The 15,534-nt window shown below is 29.3% G+C and overlaps 1 protein-coding gene across 3 annotated transcripts; it reads left to right on the top strand.

The window, feature by feature from the left end:
- Positions 1 to 478: 478 nt before the first annotated feature.
- On the top strand, positions 479 to 6,702 carry LOC105634350 (putative WD repeat-containing protein C2A9.03). Of its 3 annotated transcripts, none has more exons than XM_089721861.1 (11): positions 479 to 665; positions 751 to 806; positions 941 to 1,092; positions 1,203 to 1,370; positions 1,495 to 1,581; positions 1,760 to 1,894; positions 2,121 to 2,231; positions 3,059 to 3,150; positions 3,238 to 3,343; positions 3,833 to 3,919; positions 6,045 to 6,702. In XM_089721861.1, exons 3-11 carry the CDS (start codon positions 955 to 957, stop codon positions 6,456 to 6,458), a joined length of 1,338 nt encoding a protein of 445 aa, XP_089577987.1. In that variant the 5' UTR covers positions 479 to 665; positions 751 to 806; positions 941 to 954; the 3' UTR covers positions 6,459 to 6,702. The 3 variants fall into 3 exon arrangements, with proteins under 3 accessions (XP_089577987.1, XP_089577988.1, XP_089577986.1); XM_089721862.1 differs by having other exon boundaries at positions 751 to 816; XM_089721860.1 differs by lacking the exon at positions 751 to 806 and having other exon boundaries at positions 480 to 665.
- The last annotated feature ends 8,832 nt before the right edge of the window (positions 6,703 to 15,534 follow it).

Here is a 15,534-nt window from a genome sequence, read left to right as displayed (position 1 = left end):
GAAATTCATGAATTTCAATTATTTTACTAAATGTTTATATAAAGATTCTCATATTATAAATATAATAAAAAATTAGGGATTAAATTAATTTAAAAAATCAAATATAAATTTTTTAATCCGTTTAAATAAATTTAAAAATTCAAGTGGCCTAATAGATAAAATCTTAATCTTTTTTATCCCGCCGAGCAAAGTTGTGTTATGGGATTCGCCATTATTCCAAATAGAATTTCAGACACTCAAATTATATTTTCGGAATTAAAAGAAAATAGAATGAGAGGCAAAAAATCAAGAAGAAGAAGACAGAAAAATCAGCCGTAGAAATTCTAAAAGATATACTAATAAATAATTAATAAACAAAACGAAGGAAACTGATCACATGCTCTGGTAATGGCATGCCACGTAATCGTAATAAGTAGGTCCGCTTTCACATCTAGAGGCTAGAGCTATGATAAATGTTCTCATCTCCTCTTTGTGCTTTCCTCTTTCTCTGTCATTTAATGAATAAAAATTTACATAAAACGGGTAAAAACACATAAAAAGATGGTTGCGTGCTCTTGCAATCAATAAAGGACAGTTGGTTTTGCCGACATCAATATTTTCTAAACCCCAGACTCTTCCTTTCACTCATTACTGGTTACTCTCTTTCTGCTCGCATTGAATAAACAGTAAGCACTCATTTCTTCGTTTTTGTAATTTTTGATTTTCCTTTCAATTGAGTTTTTATTCTGTTTTTTCTTTCAATTTTTTCAGCATCGGACTTGTATTTTCCAATTTTGGTTTCTTGTCCATCTGTAGAAACTTATGAAGTTTGTTGCAGTATTTTTTTTAATTTATTTTTTGATTTTCCTAATGAATATCTAGTCAGAAATGGCAGAATTTGTACTTTTTAGTTAATTTCTTTTTTTTTTTTTTTTTATTGTGTGTATTATATATGTTGCAGATTTGCAAGGTAGAATGTCTTACCAGCATTTAGGCGAATTCGATTTCATGGCGGAGGAAGGAGAAATGGGAGATGAAATCGACCAAATGGAAGATGAAAATAATTATGGAGGACAAGACAGTGTAGAAATGGAAGCAGATGAATATGACATGGTTTGTTTGTTTATTTATTTTTAAGTTATTGTTAGTTTTGATTTGATTTTTAATATCTAACTGATGGTTGTGATTACAATAATGAATTATTGGAATTGAATTCTAAGCAGCTTACCAAGGTCACTGATACATCTTCTGCCCAAGCTAGGGATGGGAAAGACATACAAGGAATTCCATGGGAGAGATTGAATATAACTAGGGATAAGTACAGATTGACAAGGCTTGAACAGTACAAGAATTATGAGAACATTCCTTTATCTGGTCAAGCTGTGGATAAGGTTTGTTACTTTTGTTTAATACTATTTTTAATTGCTATCTTTCCTACTACGTATTAAATTGGTTGGTTTTGAAATTTGGTGATTATTTATTTATTTATTTTTAATTACATACATAATCTTTTAGGAGTGCAAACAAATGGAGAAGGGAGGGAACTACTACGAATTCTTCCTTAATACTAGATTGGTTAAGCCCACAATTCTTCATTTTCAGGTTTGTAGACTCTATGAATGCTATATGTGATTATATGTTGTGTCTACGTTCTTTTAATAATTGAATTTTCAATTTTTCTCAGCTTGGTTTTTAATTGTTGGTTTTGATGTACTTTGGAAATTCTATTACCCAATTTGATAATCTGTTTCTTTTTCTCTGGTGTCCAATGGCTATGCAGCTTAGGAACTTGGTTTGGGCTACTACAAAACATGATGTCTATCTCATGTCTAATTATTCAGTCATGCACTGGTCATCATTATCTAGCAATTTGTCCGAGGTTATCAATTTTGCAGGACATGTAGCACCTAATGAGGTATTATGTCTTCTTTATAGTTCCATGTTAAGTTTACAATTTATAAAAACTTTCTGTTGTAGTGTGCTTTTATTTGCTTCTTTATTGGTCATTCTCTCTCTTTTTGATATATATATATATATATATATATATATATATATATATATATATATATATATATATATATATATATATATATATAAGCATTTACAAATATGTTGCTAATCTTAATTGGTTTTTAATATAGAAACATGCAGGGAGTTTGTTAGAAGGTTTTACCCAAACTCAGATTAGCACATTAGCAGTCAAGGATAATTTTCTTGTAGCAGGGGGCTTCCAAGGAGAGCTTACTTGCAAAGTGAGTATTGGTGCTCTTTTCATAGCTTAGTGTAGTTAATAATATCACCCTGTTTATGTTATCATTTTCTGTTGGATTTATTTAATTTCTAACAAACAAATCCAATCTTCCTTTATTTCCCTGTATATATATGGCAGTAGTTGTTGTGCTTCTTGTTAATTTGGGTTGATAGACGGTTTGAAGCATGTAGCTTGCTTTTTGCATTCTGCTTCCCTCTCTTTCTTGCTCCAATCAAAATGCATGCATGTTCATGTGTTTGTACATTCACAACACTAAACCTCCTCCAGAAGATAAAATAATGAAAATTTGCTACAGTTAAAACTGCACGCGGAATTCCTAAAAACAATAGTGGTCATAATGATTCAGGGATTGGTGTATGCTTAATGGTTGCTATAAATATTGTTACTTGTAATAATATTACTTCCAAGATCAAACCAGAGTTTTTAAGAAGAATAATTGCCTTAAGGGTTCAGGGGCTGATGTGCAACAGATGTAATCAATTATTTCCTTCTGCTAGGCTTTGTCTTTCTTTCTTTTATTATTATTATTATTATTATTATTATTTTGTTGTATTTTTTTATTTATAGTTTTTATTTATGAATGATTCAATTCTTCAATCTATTTTTGGGCTTGGATTGAGGAGACTAATCAGTAAATAGTTTCAATTCTACCCTTGTTGTTTCAAGCACTTCCCCCCTCCTCCTCCTCCCAAAAAGGAGAAAAAAAAAAAAAAAAGAAAAAGAAAAGGCATGCGTGCATTTTGTTGTGTGTTCATTTCTCCTATTATTTCGTTTTCTTGAAAAATAGCATTTTGTTTATTGTTACAGCATTTGGATAAAGAAGGCATTAGCTTTTGTACCCGCACCACATATGATGATAATGCCATCACAAATGCTATTGAGATATATGACAGCTTGAGGTAGGGTTATTATTTCCTGTCTCTTATTTTCAAAGCATGATTAATCAGTTCCAGAGAATAAAATTAGATGTACAAACTCTTTTGCAGGGGTGGAATCCATTTCATCGCATCCAATAATGACTGTGGTGTAAGAGAATATGACATGGAGAAGTTTCAGCTTCTGAATCACTTTCGCTTCTCTTGGCCAGTCAATGTGAGCCCTCCTCTGCGCTTAATACAAGTATACAATGAACATATCATCGGTTTTGCCTTTTTTTTTTTTTAATTTTCCCTTCTTTCAGTACTTTAGGGATGAAACAACTGATCTTTCACCTTTAATAATGGAACAGTTTGAATAAAGTACTGAAAACAACTGATCTTTCACCTTTAATAATGGAACAGTTTGAAATTAGGGTCTGTTGAACTAGGAAAATTGAGATTCTTCACTTCATTTATCACTTCATTTAGATTAACAAAGTAGAAGATGCTTTTTCCACACATTGCATTTAAATTTTGCATCCAGTTAATTATTTTGAGAATTGAGCTCAAATTCCTGCACAATTTGTTTTAGCTTGGAGCAGTTAGTTAATGAGATGGGTTAGATATGCCATTATTATGTTTTTTTAGTTGTTAGCTGGCCCTTGCTGCTACAACTCTTTTGCTACTTCCAGCTTCATTGCTAAATTAATTTACTCTGATGCAGCATACGTCATTGAGCCCTGACGGTAGACTAATAGCTGTTGTTGGAGATCACCTGGATGGATTGCTGGTTGATGCGCAGAATGGAAAGGTATGATTCCCATCCTCACCACCCCCCACCCGACCCCCTGTTTTCTTCTCTGTTCTATTACTAGACATTTTGAGATATTACTGCTTCTACTTAACTTGCAAAGGAACTTATGCTATTGCTGATGATGAGGCAGATAAACTGCATCAGATGCTATAAAGAATTCATGTAAAATGCCCCCAATTGGATTCTTTGTCAACAAAGTCGAAATAGAGCCCTTGTAGATAATCTCTAATTGGGAGCGATGCAGAGAAGAACTGTAAAGAGGACAATAAGATATGCTCCTCGAAAAGGGAAAAAGAAAGAAAAAGTAAACTAACACAAAATAGCTCTTCAATCTTGCTCTATTATCAATTAAATAGGTTATTTTTAAGAAAACTGTTAGCTGAGCACAACATACAATGAAGCCTAAATTAAAATCTTACTTGGAATTGACTTGATGAGAAATGATGCTTTTTGGAAATCCTTGCATTATGTTTCTTATTTACTCGCTGCATTTGGGAAAACTGCTGCCAAAGATTATTAACTTTCTTCCTTGCTCTGAAACCCTAAAACCTCAAGCACACTTCAGTAAATGGGAAAACTAAAAATTTATGTCACTCGTTTAATGTTGATTCTGTTAAGCAGTGTTGACTAAAGCAAATTTCCTTCAGGAAACTTTAGTGCTAGGAAAACAATGATAATTAGAAATGTGGACAAGGTAAAAATAGAATGAGCGTCTTATGAACAAGGACAGAATACCTGGGTTTCTCAAGTGTAAAAAGTACAGCAATTTTTAAATGAGGCCAGGTAAAATGTGTTGGTCCCCTCAAGGTAAAGGTCAAGAGTGTTTTGTGGGTCGAACCATGTTATGGTCTCTAGTAAGAACATTTTTGTGAAGTTTTAGCTGTGAACTTTGGAGTGACAAGCTCATATTATTAGAAGTAAATTTACTCTTTTATCATTCTAAATATCTAATTTCTTCCCTTCCTAAACTTGACACTTCAATGCAGATCCTAAATTCGGAGAACAAATTTCGCTTCTCCAGTTCTTTCTTTCTTAAATTATCAGTCTTTGTAAAACCTTTCTGCTCTTATGCAACTAGTTTTTCATCAAAATAGTTGTTTTCATTTACTTTTTTCTCTCGGTTATTTGTATGTAATTTTTTTAAGTATTTCATACAATTTTATATCTTGTTTCAAGAATCCTTTATCTGGTCTTCAATCTTTGATAGAAAAGCCATGGAAAGAAAAATCTCCTGCCAATTATATCTTCCCTAGAACTCAGAATTTGTTTGCACAAGAATCAAAACTGTAATGAACTTTAGCTTCATTTTATTTCTTACTTTTTTCTTCTCTCTCTTCTATTACCTATATCTAAAATAACCAAAATTTCTCTCGTTTTCGAAGAAAATTCCACTGGAAATTTGAAAGAATGTATTAAGAGAGAAGGGTGAAATTGAGAGAGTGAATGGAGTATAGGGATAGGATAAAATCTTCCATTATAGTTTTTAATCCAATTCATCAAATGAAATGAAATGTCTCCAAACATTTGATTAAATAAAATAAAGGTTCAAACACTGAACTGTAATTATCCTAAAACCAAATGATGACATAATGTCATTATAGTATGTTCTTGTAGAAAGGAGATGGGACCTCATTTCACTCGCTGTCTATAAAAAGATGAGGGAAATGTTCAAATATCAAGGGAGAGAGCAAATTCTTAAACTACTTTGCCGCCCCAACACAGAGAAATGGAAAAAAGAAAAAAAATTATACATTGAGACTAAACTTCTTTGGGTAAAAAAGGAAATCTTAGCTTATATGATGAGAGTAAACTTCTTTGGGTAATCATGAGTCTACCGGGTTATTTGTTTTTGGAATGTACAAATGAAAGTAGCTCTTAAACCATGGTAAATGAGGGCTTGATGTAAAAAGTTTCTATGGAAAAAAATTCATTTGGGTCGTCAAAAGGTCAACTGGACTATCTTTATGGAATGCTCAAGTGTATTTCACAAAATGCTGTATGACATTTTTTAGATCATAGTTTTAAAGGACTTCCCTACGTAGATTTAATTGTATTCTACATTACAATATGTTTGGAGTGGGATTGATTTTGCTGATATGAATCTTGTTTAACGGCTTTGCAGACTGTAGCCACTGTCAAAGGTCATCTAGATTATTCCTTTGCGTCTGCATGGCATCCAGATGGACATGTTTTTGCCACAGGTAATCAGGACAAGACCTGCCGGGTGTGGGATATAAGAAACTTGTCGTCGCCCATTTCAGTTCTCAAGGGAAACTTGGGTGCTGTTCGATCTATTCGCTTCTCGTCAGATGGTGAGTTCATGGTGGTGGCTGAACCTGCAGATTTTGTTCATGTGTATAGTACCAGAGCCGATTACAAAAGGCGGCAAGAGATAGATTTCTTTGGTGAGATATCAGGAGTGGCTCTAAGTCCAGATGATGAATCCTTATACATCGGAATTTGGGATCGGACTTATGCAAGTTTGCTACAATATAACAGAAGGCATACATATGGATATCTTGATTCATACCTATAATATAATTTTACCCGAAGAATTTTCTTTGGAAGTGCTCTTTTTGTATGTCTTCAGGTGAATTAATTATTTGAGTTGAGATAAAAGACTGATAGAATAAATATGTTAGTAAGAAACTTAGATTGTGTACAGGTGATATTTTGATCTTCATATAAAGTGAGAAAAAACTGGTCTTTGTAAGCCCCTATATGGTTCCAACAGAAATTTCACTAACCGCAAAAATTGCGGTTCGGAATGGTTTGCATAATATCACGAGCAATTTATACGTGTGAAGGAATTTTTGTTTGTCGAAAAAGGATTATGGAAGATATAAGAAAAGTGAGGACTCTTATCTGTGGCTATTATATTCACTCTTTATTTCTTTTATTTTTCATTAATATTTAGTTATTGGTTCCCTTTAAAAAAATAAAAAAAATTAATTTGGTTGGAAATAAAATAAAGAGAAAATTAGAATTATACCTGTATGTTTTAACCAAATTAGCTGTTCTATTATTGTAATTCAGAAAATACATTATTATGCGCTCATGGTTGAGGTCCATTACATTGATGTGTTTCGTCTAATTTTTACATTTTTAGACTTAAAATTCTATGAGATGACAATGTTAACCTTAACTAAAAAACATAATGAAAAAAACATTTCAATTGGGAGGGAAGTGGCAGCACAAATCGCCCCTCATTGTTGTCGATCGTTTTAGAAGGAAAAAAAGGAAATCCAGGAAAAAGGCAAGAAATTTTCATGCATTAGAGGAAGTAGATCACAGTGAAAGGGTATTTTTGACTTATATTTCATTTTCTTATAGGAAATATTTTTGACTTATATTTCATTTTCTTATAGGAAAAATTGTATTGACTCGCTCTTTGAAAATGAAAAATATAGACGAAAACATATGTCAATGTAACAAACCTATACCATAAGTGTATGGTAATGTATTTCTAAAATGCAAGGATAGAGTAGTTATTTTGGTTAAAATACAGGGATACAATTATAATGTATTCAAGCAGAATAATTGATTATGATGTATCTTTCCTAAACTCTTTCATTCGGTTTTCCCTTTTTGTGCTGTCACATTGATTTTTATTTCATGTCAAAGAGGGAAAGAGATTTGAGAACTAGTAACAGTTAAACAAAAAGAAAGTAGAGAGAGAAAATTAGTTAAACAAAAAGAAAGTAGAAAGAGAAAATTAAATTTTGTCGATGAAATTAGTTAGTTTAGTAGCTATAGTTGTATAAATAACAGAGCTAGTGTTAGTGTTTTGATATAGTTGTATAAATAACAGAGCTAGTGTTTTGATATTAGTTAAAATATTAAATACTATATGAAAAGTTGTTAAAAGCAAAAAGAAAATAGAGGCATTTTACATAGTATACTAAATAAGTATTAAATTAATATTTCAAATAAATAAAAAATAATTTATAATAAACCATAAAAATAAATACTTAATTTCTTATTTTAAAGACACAAAAATAAATTAAAAAACACTTTATTTTTATTGGTAATAAAAAAAAAACCTTAATTGATTAGTTTGGTGTAAGGAGTAGTCTCATATATCAAGAGTTAGATTGCACGAATACACGATACGAGATACGGAAACATACGGATACGCCAATTTTTAAAAAATGTAGTACATCTACATGTTTAGGACATAGTATACTACGTAAGTAATACATTAACATTTCAAATAAATAAACAATCATTTATAATAAATCATAAACATAAAATAAAAAAAATACTTAATCTCATATTTCAATGATACAAAAGCAAATTTAAAAAAATACTTTATTTTTATTGGTAATAAAAAAAAGCTTGGTTGATTAGCTTAGTGTAAGGAGTAGTCTCATATACTAGGAGCTAGGTTGCACGGATACAGGACACGAAATACAGAAATGTACAGATACGAAAATTTTTAAAAAGTAGGACATCCATATGCTTAGGACACACTACACTAAATAAGTAATATATTAATATTTCAAATAAATCAATAATCATTTATAATAAGTCATAAACATAAAATAAAAAAAATACTTAATTTCTTATTTCAATAGTTAAATTTTTAAAATTATTATTACTATTGAAAAATATATTAATAGTGTATATGCATGTTTTATGTAGGTTATACTATTGCATATCTTATAAAAAATTTTACATGATACTTAAGAAAACATATTTTAACATCGCAACTTTTCAACATATTTTGATAAGATATAATTAATCATATTATTATATAATTTTACTATTTTTGAATGATGTTATAAAATACTATTTCATCTTTTAATATTACCCTACGGATCGTGCGAATTATAAGATAAAAATAATTATATTTTCAGATAATATCATATAGGAGGAAAAGAAACTAAATTAATATTAATAAGCAAAAATTATTATATTTGGAAATAAGAAAGAAATATAAGGGAAAATAATTCCTATAATTTTCTCTTTAAATTAGAAGGATAATAAATAACTATAAAAATAAAATTATAGAGGAAAATTAATTTATGTTTCTTTTATATCAAAAAAAAAAAAAGTAACAAAGACTTTTTCAAAAAAAAAAAAATAGTCCCTTCTTATTTTTTTATCTTTTTTTATTATTCATTAATAAAAAAATATAAAAATAAATTAAAAAAACACTTCATCACGTGGTACGAGAATGTACGCGATACAATAATTTTTAAAAAAGTAGCAGATCCACACACTTAAAACACACTATACTAAATAAGTACAATACATTAATATTTCAAATAAATAAACAATCATTTATAATAAATTATAGACATAAAATAAAAAAAAATTAATTTCTTATTTCAATATAATTAGTTAAATTCTCAAAATTATTATCACTATTGGAAAATACATTAATAGTATGTGTGCATTTTTTTATGAAGGTCATACTAGGAGTGGCAAAATAGGTCACAACACGCGAATACGATTCGCTTAAAACGTGAAATAAATGGGTTAGGGTTGAAGTTAAACGAGTTCGTGTCATTAACGAGTTACCCATTTATGACACGAATATAAACGTGTTGTGTCGTGGGTTGACACGCGAGTTAGACTAGTGACTTGTTTATTTAAGAGTAAAGATGTAATTTTAATGTTAGATATAAATACTCCAACTAAAACCTATTTAAATTTTATTGTTGTATTACTTTTTTTATTTTAATTATAAATCTTAAAGAATTTATGGATTTTAAGTGTGAAAATTTATTTTTAAATATGATTGGAATTAAATAGGTTAAGAGTAAAAAATACTAGAAACAGGTTAAGTAGGTCGTATATAGGTTAACACATCCACTTAACCTATTTATGATATTAAATGGGTTACACGAGTTGTATATGGGTTAACACGATCCACTTAATCTGTTTATGATATTAAGCGAGTTAAACATGTCGTGTTCGTGTCAACCGTCTAATATTCATGTTGTGTTTGTGTCGAAGCTATAAAAAATTATTTCATTCTTAAATATTGCTCCGCGCATCGCGCAGATTCTAACACTAGTTATAAATAAAAAAAAATGTTATCTATCTCATTTTTATATATTTTTTATTTACCTTTTATTTTTTGACTAATAATGAAAACTTATGATCCATTTGTTTCCGTAAAATAACTTGCAAAAAAATAACTTGTTTAAAAATATTTTTCACGAAAAATATTTTCCAAATGACTTATTTTCCGTTATTTGGTTATAATATTGAAAATTAGTTAAAAATATTAAAGTCTTTATCTCATAAGACCATAAAAAATATTAATAATAATAGAAATTTTATAAAAAAAAATTTATTGTTAAATATGAGAAGAATGCAAAATAAAAAAAAATGTAAATTATGAAAGTCGTCGGTGGCCGGTGGTGGTGGTCGGTGTAAATGATGACTAGTGGTAGTGATACGAGAATTAATAAATTAAAAAAATATGGATTTATAAGGTTTATCAGTGTGCAAAAAATATTTTATTTTCTTGAAAATGAGAAGTTATTTTTCTTAAAAAATCACTTAATTTTCCTTCGATTAGGAATATTTTTTTCTGAATGCTCTAAATAAAGAAAAATTGTGAAAAATATTTTCCTACAAGTTATTTTACGAAAACAAACGGATGCTTAATAAAAGCACCAAGTAGCTTGTAAAGTAAAATTATGGGAACCTATTAATTAAATTTTAAAAGTAAAGGCTTTGACTTAATTAATAAGTCAAATTTTAGAACCAAATAATATCAAACATGTTTCTAATTTTTTACTAGCAAACTTCATATAAACTTAGTACTATACATTATTGCACCCTTGAATATTTTATGCATTTGGTTTATATTTTATTATTTTTTGACTAATAACAAATTTAATCCATCAACTAAATAATTGAAAGAAATAAAGGTGGGGGTAATAGTTAATATGACTTAAAAAATAAAAAAAATAAAGGCCATGATGCATGAATGAAGTCAAAATTGAAAGATTAAGTTCAAGAAAAATAGCAATTAATCCAAATTTAAAATGTTATTACACATTGAGCTTTCAATTATATGTATGTGGGTGGGTGGGGTACTAAGTAATAATATTATATGCTTAATTTTACTTGATGTCCGTAAACTTATACCAATTTTTTTTTTATCATTATTAATCTTTAAAATATTCCATAAAAATTATTAATGTAATTACACATGGTAAACTTTTTTCATCCGTTATCCTGAATTATAGCCTCTATCACTTTATCTTGCTTATACTTCAATTTGTCACTTAAAAATTTCTTAACTATTATTAGAGTAACAAAAAAAAAAAAAAAAAAGGCTATTTATCGATTGTTCAATCAAGAGCTGATATTTTGTTGACGTAGACAAAAATTCCATTCAATTTAAAGGACAATTATATATTATTCTTATCTCCTTCTCTGTTTACCTTTCCATTTCTGCTAACCAGAAATTGCAATCAACATTATCCATATTTTACTAATTAAAAATCCTAATTAAAGGAATTAACAATTTCCAAAACTGTAAACCTAAACATGTTGCCAAATAATAATAAGAAAGAGAAGACCAGAGAAAGTTAAAAGAATTTTTCAAAAATTCGATTCTAGTCAAGATGGATGACTCAATAGAATAAGTAGATGCCTGTTTTTTGGGTGGCTTTTCCTAACCTTGAGATTATTTTCGATGATACATGGAATATCATTAATGATTTAGAGATTTTGGCGAAGAGATTAAAATCCAAGCAAGCAAAAGATGAGAAATTGAAAGGTGAGAACTTTAATTCATACTCGGATGCTCGATGATCAAGGGAGTCGGGCCCATCTTTAGAGATCTCAGTTAAGATGTGAATTAATTTTTTTTCCTGCTTGATTGAGATGAATATGAAGCCAAACATGTAATACTTAGGAATTGCTTAATGAAGTCTTGTTTTTTTTTTTTTTTTTTTTTTTTTTCCATTCTCTCAAATTTTTTCGACAACCAAACATATAACACTTAGGAATTTTGGATAGAAATTAATTGTTTCATTATTTAATTTAGAAATACGAGATTGTAGAATATGACTTCATTGATATGTGTTAGAAAGTCTAGGGGAGGAAAGTCCAAGTAAGGTACTAAATGAATGAATTATGGCCTTAGGTTCTAAAATGTAGCATAATCTGAACCATCTATTTGCAAAACCATATGTATACATGATATTAAGTAAGGAGGAAGCGTTATATCTTAAAACATCATCTTCTCTCTTTAATTCTCACCTTGGTTGAATATGCTTCAAGCACACACCACCATTGTTCTTTCATTTCTTTACCAAAATTTCACACACCAAGAACAATCAAGCTTAACCCTTACTATTTTGACTACTAATTATGCCATAAAAGTTGATTAAGAGCCATAATTCAGGCTTAAATTCAGGAAAGAGTTAGAACAAGAAGGAGATAAGGTGAATAAAGGAAAGAGAAGGTGTAAGCTTTGATATTAAACTCTTCGAAGTTGTATATTAAAGGCTTGTGCTCAAATTCCGTTTCTTTTCTTTGAATTGAAAATTATGATTTCTAGGATTTTGGATTTCAATTTTTGTAAAACTTGAATCTAATGTTTTAAATATGTTTCATAACCATAAAATAATATTAATATGATGAATTTTGACAATTATATGAATTTAGAGTGAAAATTCAAAAAGTGATTAACCTATCCTGCTTGATTAAGTTTGGTGATTTTGGTCTTTTCTTTTATTAAAACACTCCTTTAATGTGTTTAGTATTAATTGATTAAATTGCATGTATAAATGTGAAATGTTTGTAAAATGTAAAAGTCTAAGAAAAAAAATTGAAACTTTGTTTGGTTAAAAAAATGAGTCTATTTGTATTTAAAATATTCTAATGATAAATATATCTTTAGAATGTGTAAATAGAAATTTTGTGTAGTTTTTTTTATTATAACATGGAAAATGAGATTTATCCAGAATATAACATAAAGAGGCCTAATGACCTATTCTATGACTTAAAATATAGAAAATTATGCTTAACTTTATGACATTTTGATTGAAATTAAGCAAAATATGTGAAAGTAAATGATTACTTGACTAAACATAGCAAATGTGGAAAGTGTCCATGGATATGAGAAATGATATTAGAATATGAAATCATGTTTATAAAAGATGATATAATAAGATAATGCACTATTTGGCCTTAGTAGACTCGGTGGAAGTCAATGATTTAGTAAAGGTGTGACATGTCATATTCTATTCTTATAGTATTGCTACATGGATATCTGATATGATTTGGTTATATAGCATTTGATGCTCTTTGTTTGAGCTGACGAGCTCTATTGTTCTATTATGGCTTTTGAGCCTTCTGTCTATATTTCTTTTATCTGTCTTATTGATTCTACTTTGAGTTTATAAGGATCCAAAGTTAAGCAAATGCTACATTTATGTTAATTACTATGCTAAGTACAACAATGTTATTTGATGATATTTTTTTACCTTATTTTCATTTTATATGTTTAAAGATACCTTCTTGTTTAAAGATTTTCAAATATATTGTTATTTTTATTTTTTTTTTCTAGATTTGAGTACTATTAAACTTTATGCTTAGCGTATTAAATTTGTCATCACAGGTTGTAAATAGAGGTTTGTGGTTCAATTGGTAGACTTGCATCAGAGTGAAGTTATATATTTTGGTAGATATATGAATACTTTGTAAAAGTGATATGTACCTTTAGATGACATGTACTTAGTTTTGAAAGTTGATCTATATTTCTTATGCATAGAAAATGAGGATGTAGTTTTTTAAGATAGTTTGTACTTGCACTGAGAGTTGAGCTCTTTTGATGTAATGTAGGCTAAACCATCAAACTTTCTATCTTGTAACAACACATCCCAATCCAACTTAACCTCTCAGACACCTCAAAAGTAATTTTTTTTATCACAATTGTACCTAATGGGCTCTAAATACGTACTCCGCAATTACACGAGCCGTAAAAGTAATATAGTGAAATAGGTTGTCGAATCCACAGGGATTGGGAATAGATTACTAATTTTTATATTTAACAATTATCAAGTAGACCGTAAATATTTTGGCAAGCAATAAAAATTGTGATGAAATTAAATAACTACAAGATTAAAGCAAATAAATTAAGCTAATAATTTTTAAGGGTTTAAATAATCAAATATCAAGATAATCTAGTTATGGGATATTTATTGGCTTAATGCATACCGCGAATGGTTGATTTAATACTTTATACCTGTTCCTGAGGAGGACTAACCTTAAATATCAAAGTTCCTCTTCCAAGGCTAAATGGACGTGTTAGAATCAAAATGACACATACTTTCATGGTACTACGTTGATTGAAACCCAATAAGCTGGTGTTAATCCTTTGGCCCTCGAAGAAATCTAGCATATCCCTAGGTCTATTTTTCTAAGTTTAATGCATGAGGTCTGACTAATGAGTCAATCTTTCAATCATACAAATCGGTCTAAAATCATGAAAATATGTGACCCAATATATTCGCAGGCATTAAGATTACACATATTAAATCAGAAAACCTTAGGCATATATAAGAATAAATCAAACCATTCTTGGACACATTAATCTACTAAATAGTTCTCATAACTAGATTTAGAGTTTAGCCTTGCATGAATATTAATACAACATTCATAATAATATTCAAATAAAGATACAGAGAATAAGGCATGCGACTCAAGTTACACTTCGATTTTTTTTTCTTTCTTGCTACTGTCCTTGAACTCAGTGCCCAAGCCTTTCGGTTCAGCTGTTGTCTCTCTTCTTATTAGCCTTGCAAGCTCCTCCTCTTTTCCTTGACAAGTGCTGGCTGCTGATTTGATTGGTTGATCCTTGGTGGTTTTCTTTGGATGTGTGCAGTTGTGTGTTGGGGAAGAAGAAGCAAAGTGTCTTGTTCCTTTTTTTTTTATTATTTTCTTTTTCTATTTACATGATCCCAAGCATACCTTTAAGGCTACCTTCTGTCTCTACGGCCCAAGATAAAAAAGTAATAAGATAATTGCAGCCAACTTGTGGGCAAAAGGTATTGTGTTGAACAACATTGGTGACTATGCAAAAAGCTAATTGGATGCTTCCAAATGGCATATGGAATGATCATTCTCAAGGATATTTCAAGAGTATAAATTTCCAAATGACGTACTGAATGATCATTCTCGAGGCCATTTCAGGAGTATAAATTAGAGCTGACGTGGATTCATCAAACAAATCTTATTTTCTTTGTTTCTTTATCTAAAACAATAAAAATTAGTTCAGCTCATGGTAAAATCAAAAACAAAGGAATTTACTAATAATGGGATTAATTTATTAATTAAGGTAATTCAAAACACAACTAAAATAATAAAAATTGTATATAAAATCATATGCATTTTAATTGTTATCAGTACCCTAATTCAAAATTGATCAAAATTCGTTAATAAAATAGGAAGAAGGTTCAAAATGTCCCTTAAACTTAGAGGTCATATACAATTACTCATATTTCACCTTCTTTTAACAAAAATCTCACCAACTTGGATATGAACTTACAAACTGCCCATATTGTTGTTTGCCTTGGCGGTAAATGTAAAATTAAAAATAATTTATTTGCATTTTATTAGTAACTTCCTACCCAGGT

This window comes from Jatropha curcas, chromosome 5 (assembly GCF_041381405.1).
Source record: "Jatropha curcas cultivar XTBG-Jc1 chromosome 5, XTBG_Jcur_1.0, whole genome shotgun sequence".
In the NCBI taxonomy this organism is placed as follows: domain Eukaryota; kingdom Viridiplantae; phylum Streptophyta; class Magnoliopsida; order Malpighiales; family Euphorbiaceae; genus Jatropha; species Jatropha curcas.
Note: the sequence above shows the minus strand (reverse complement) of the source record. Positions and strands in the feature narration are given on the sequence as shown.

Coding starts and splice junctions, on each gene's coding strand:
- LOC105634350 (XM_089721861.1), top strand. CDS start 955: ATGTCTTACCAGCATTTAGGCGAATTCGATTTCATGGCGGAGGAAGGA. Junction 1,371..1,494: donor CTGGTCAAGCTGTGGATAAG/GTTTGTTACTTT, acceptor ATAATCTTTTAG/GAGTGCAAACAAATGGAGAA. Junction 3,344..3,832: donor GCTTCTCTTGGCCAGTCAAT/GTGAGCCCTCCT, acceptor ACTCTGATGCAG/CATACGTCATTGAGCCCTGA.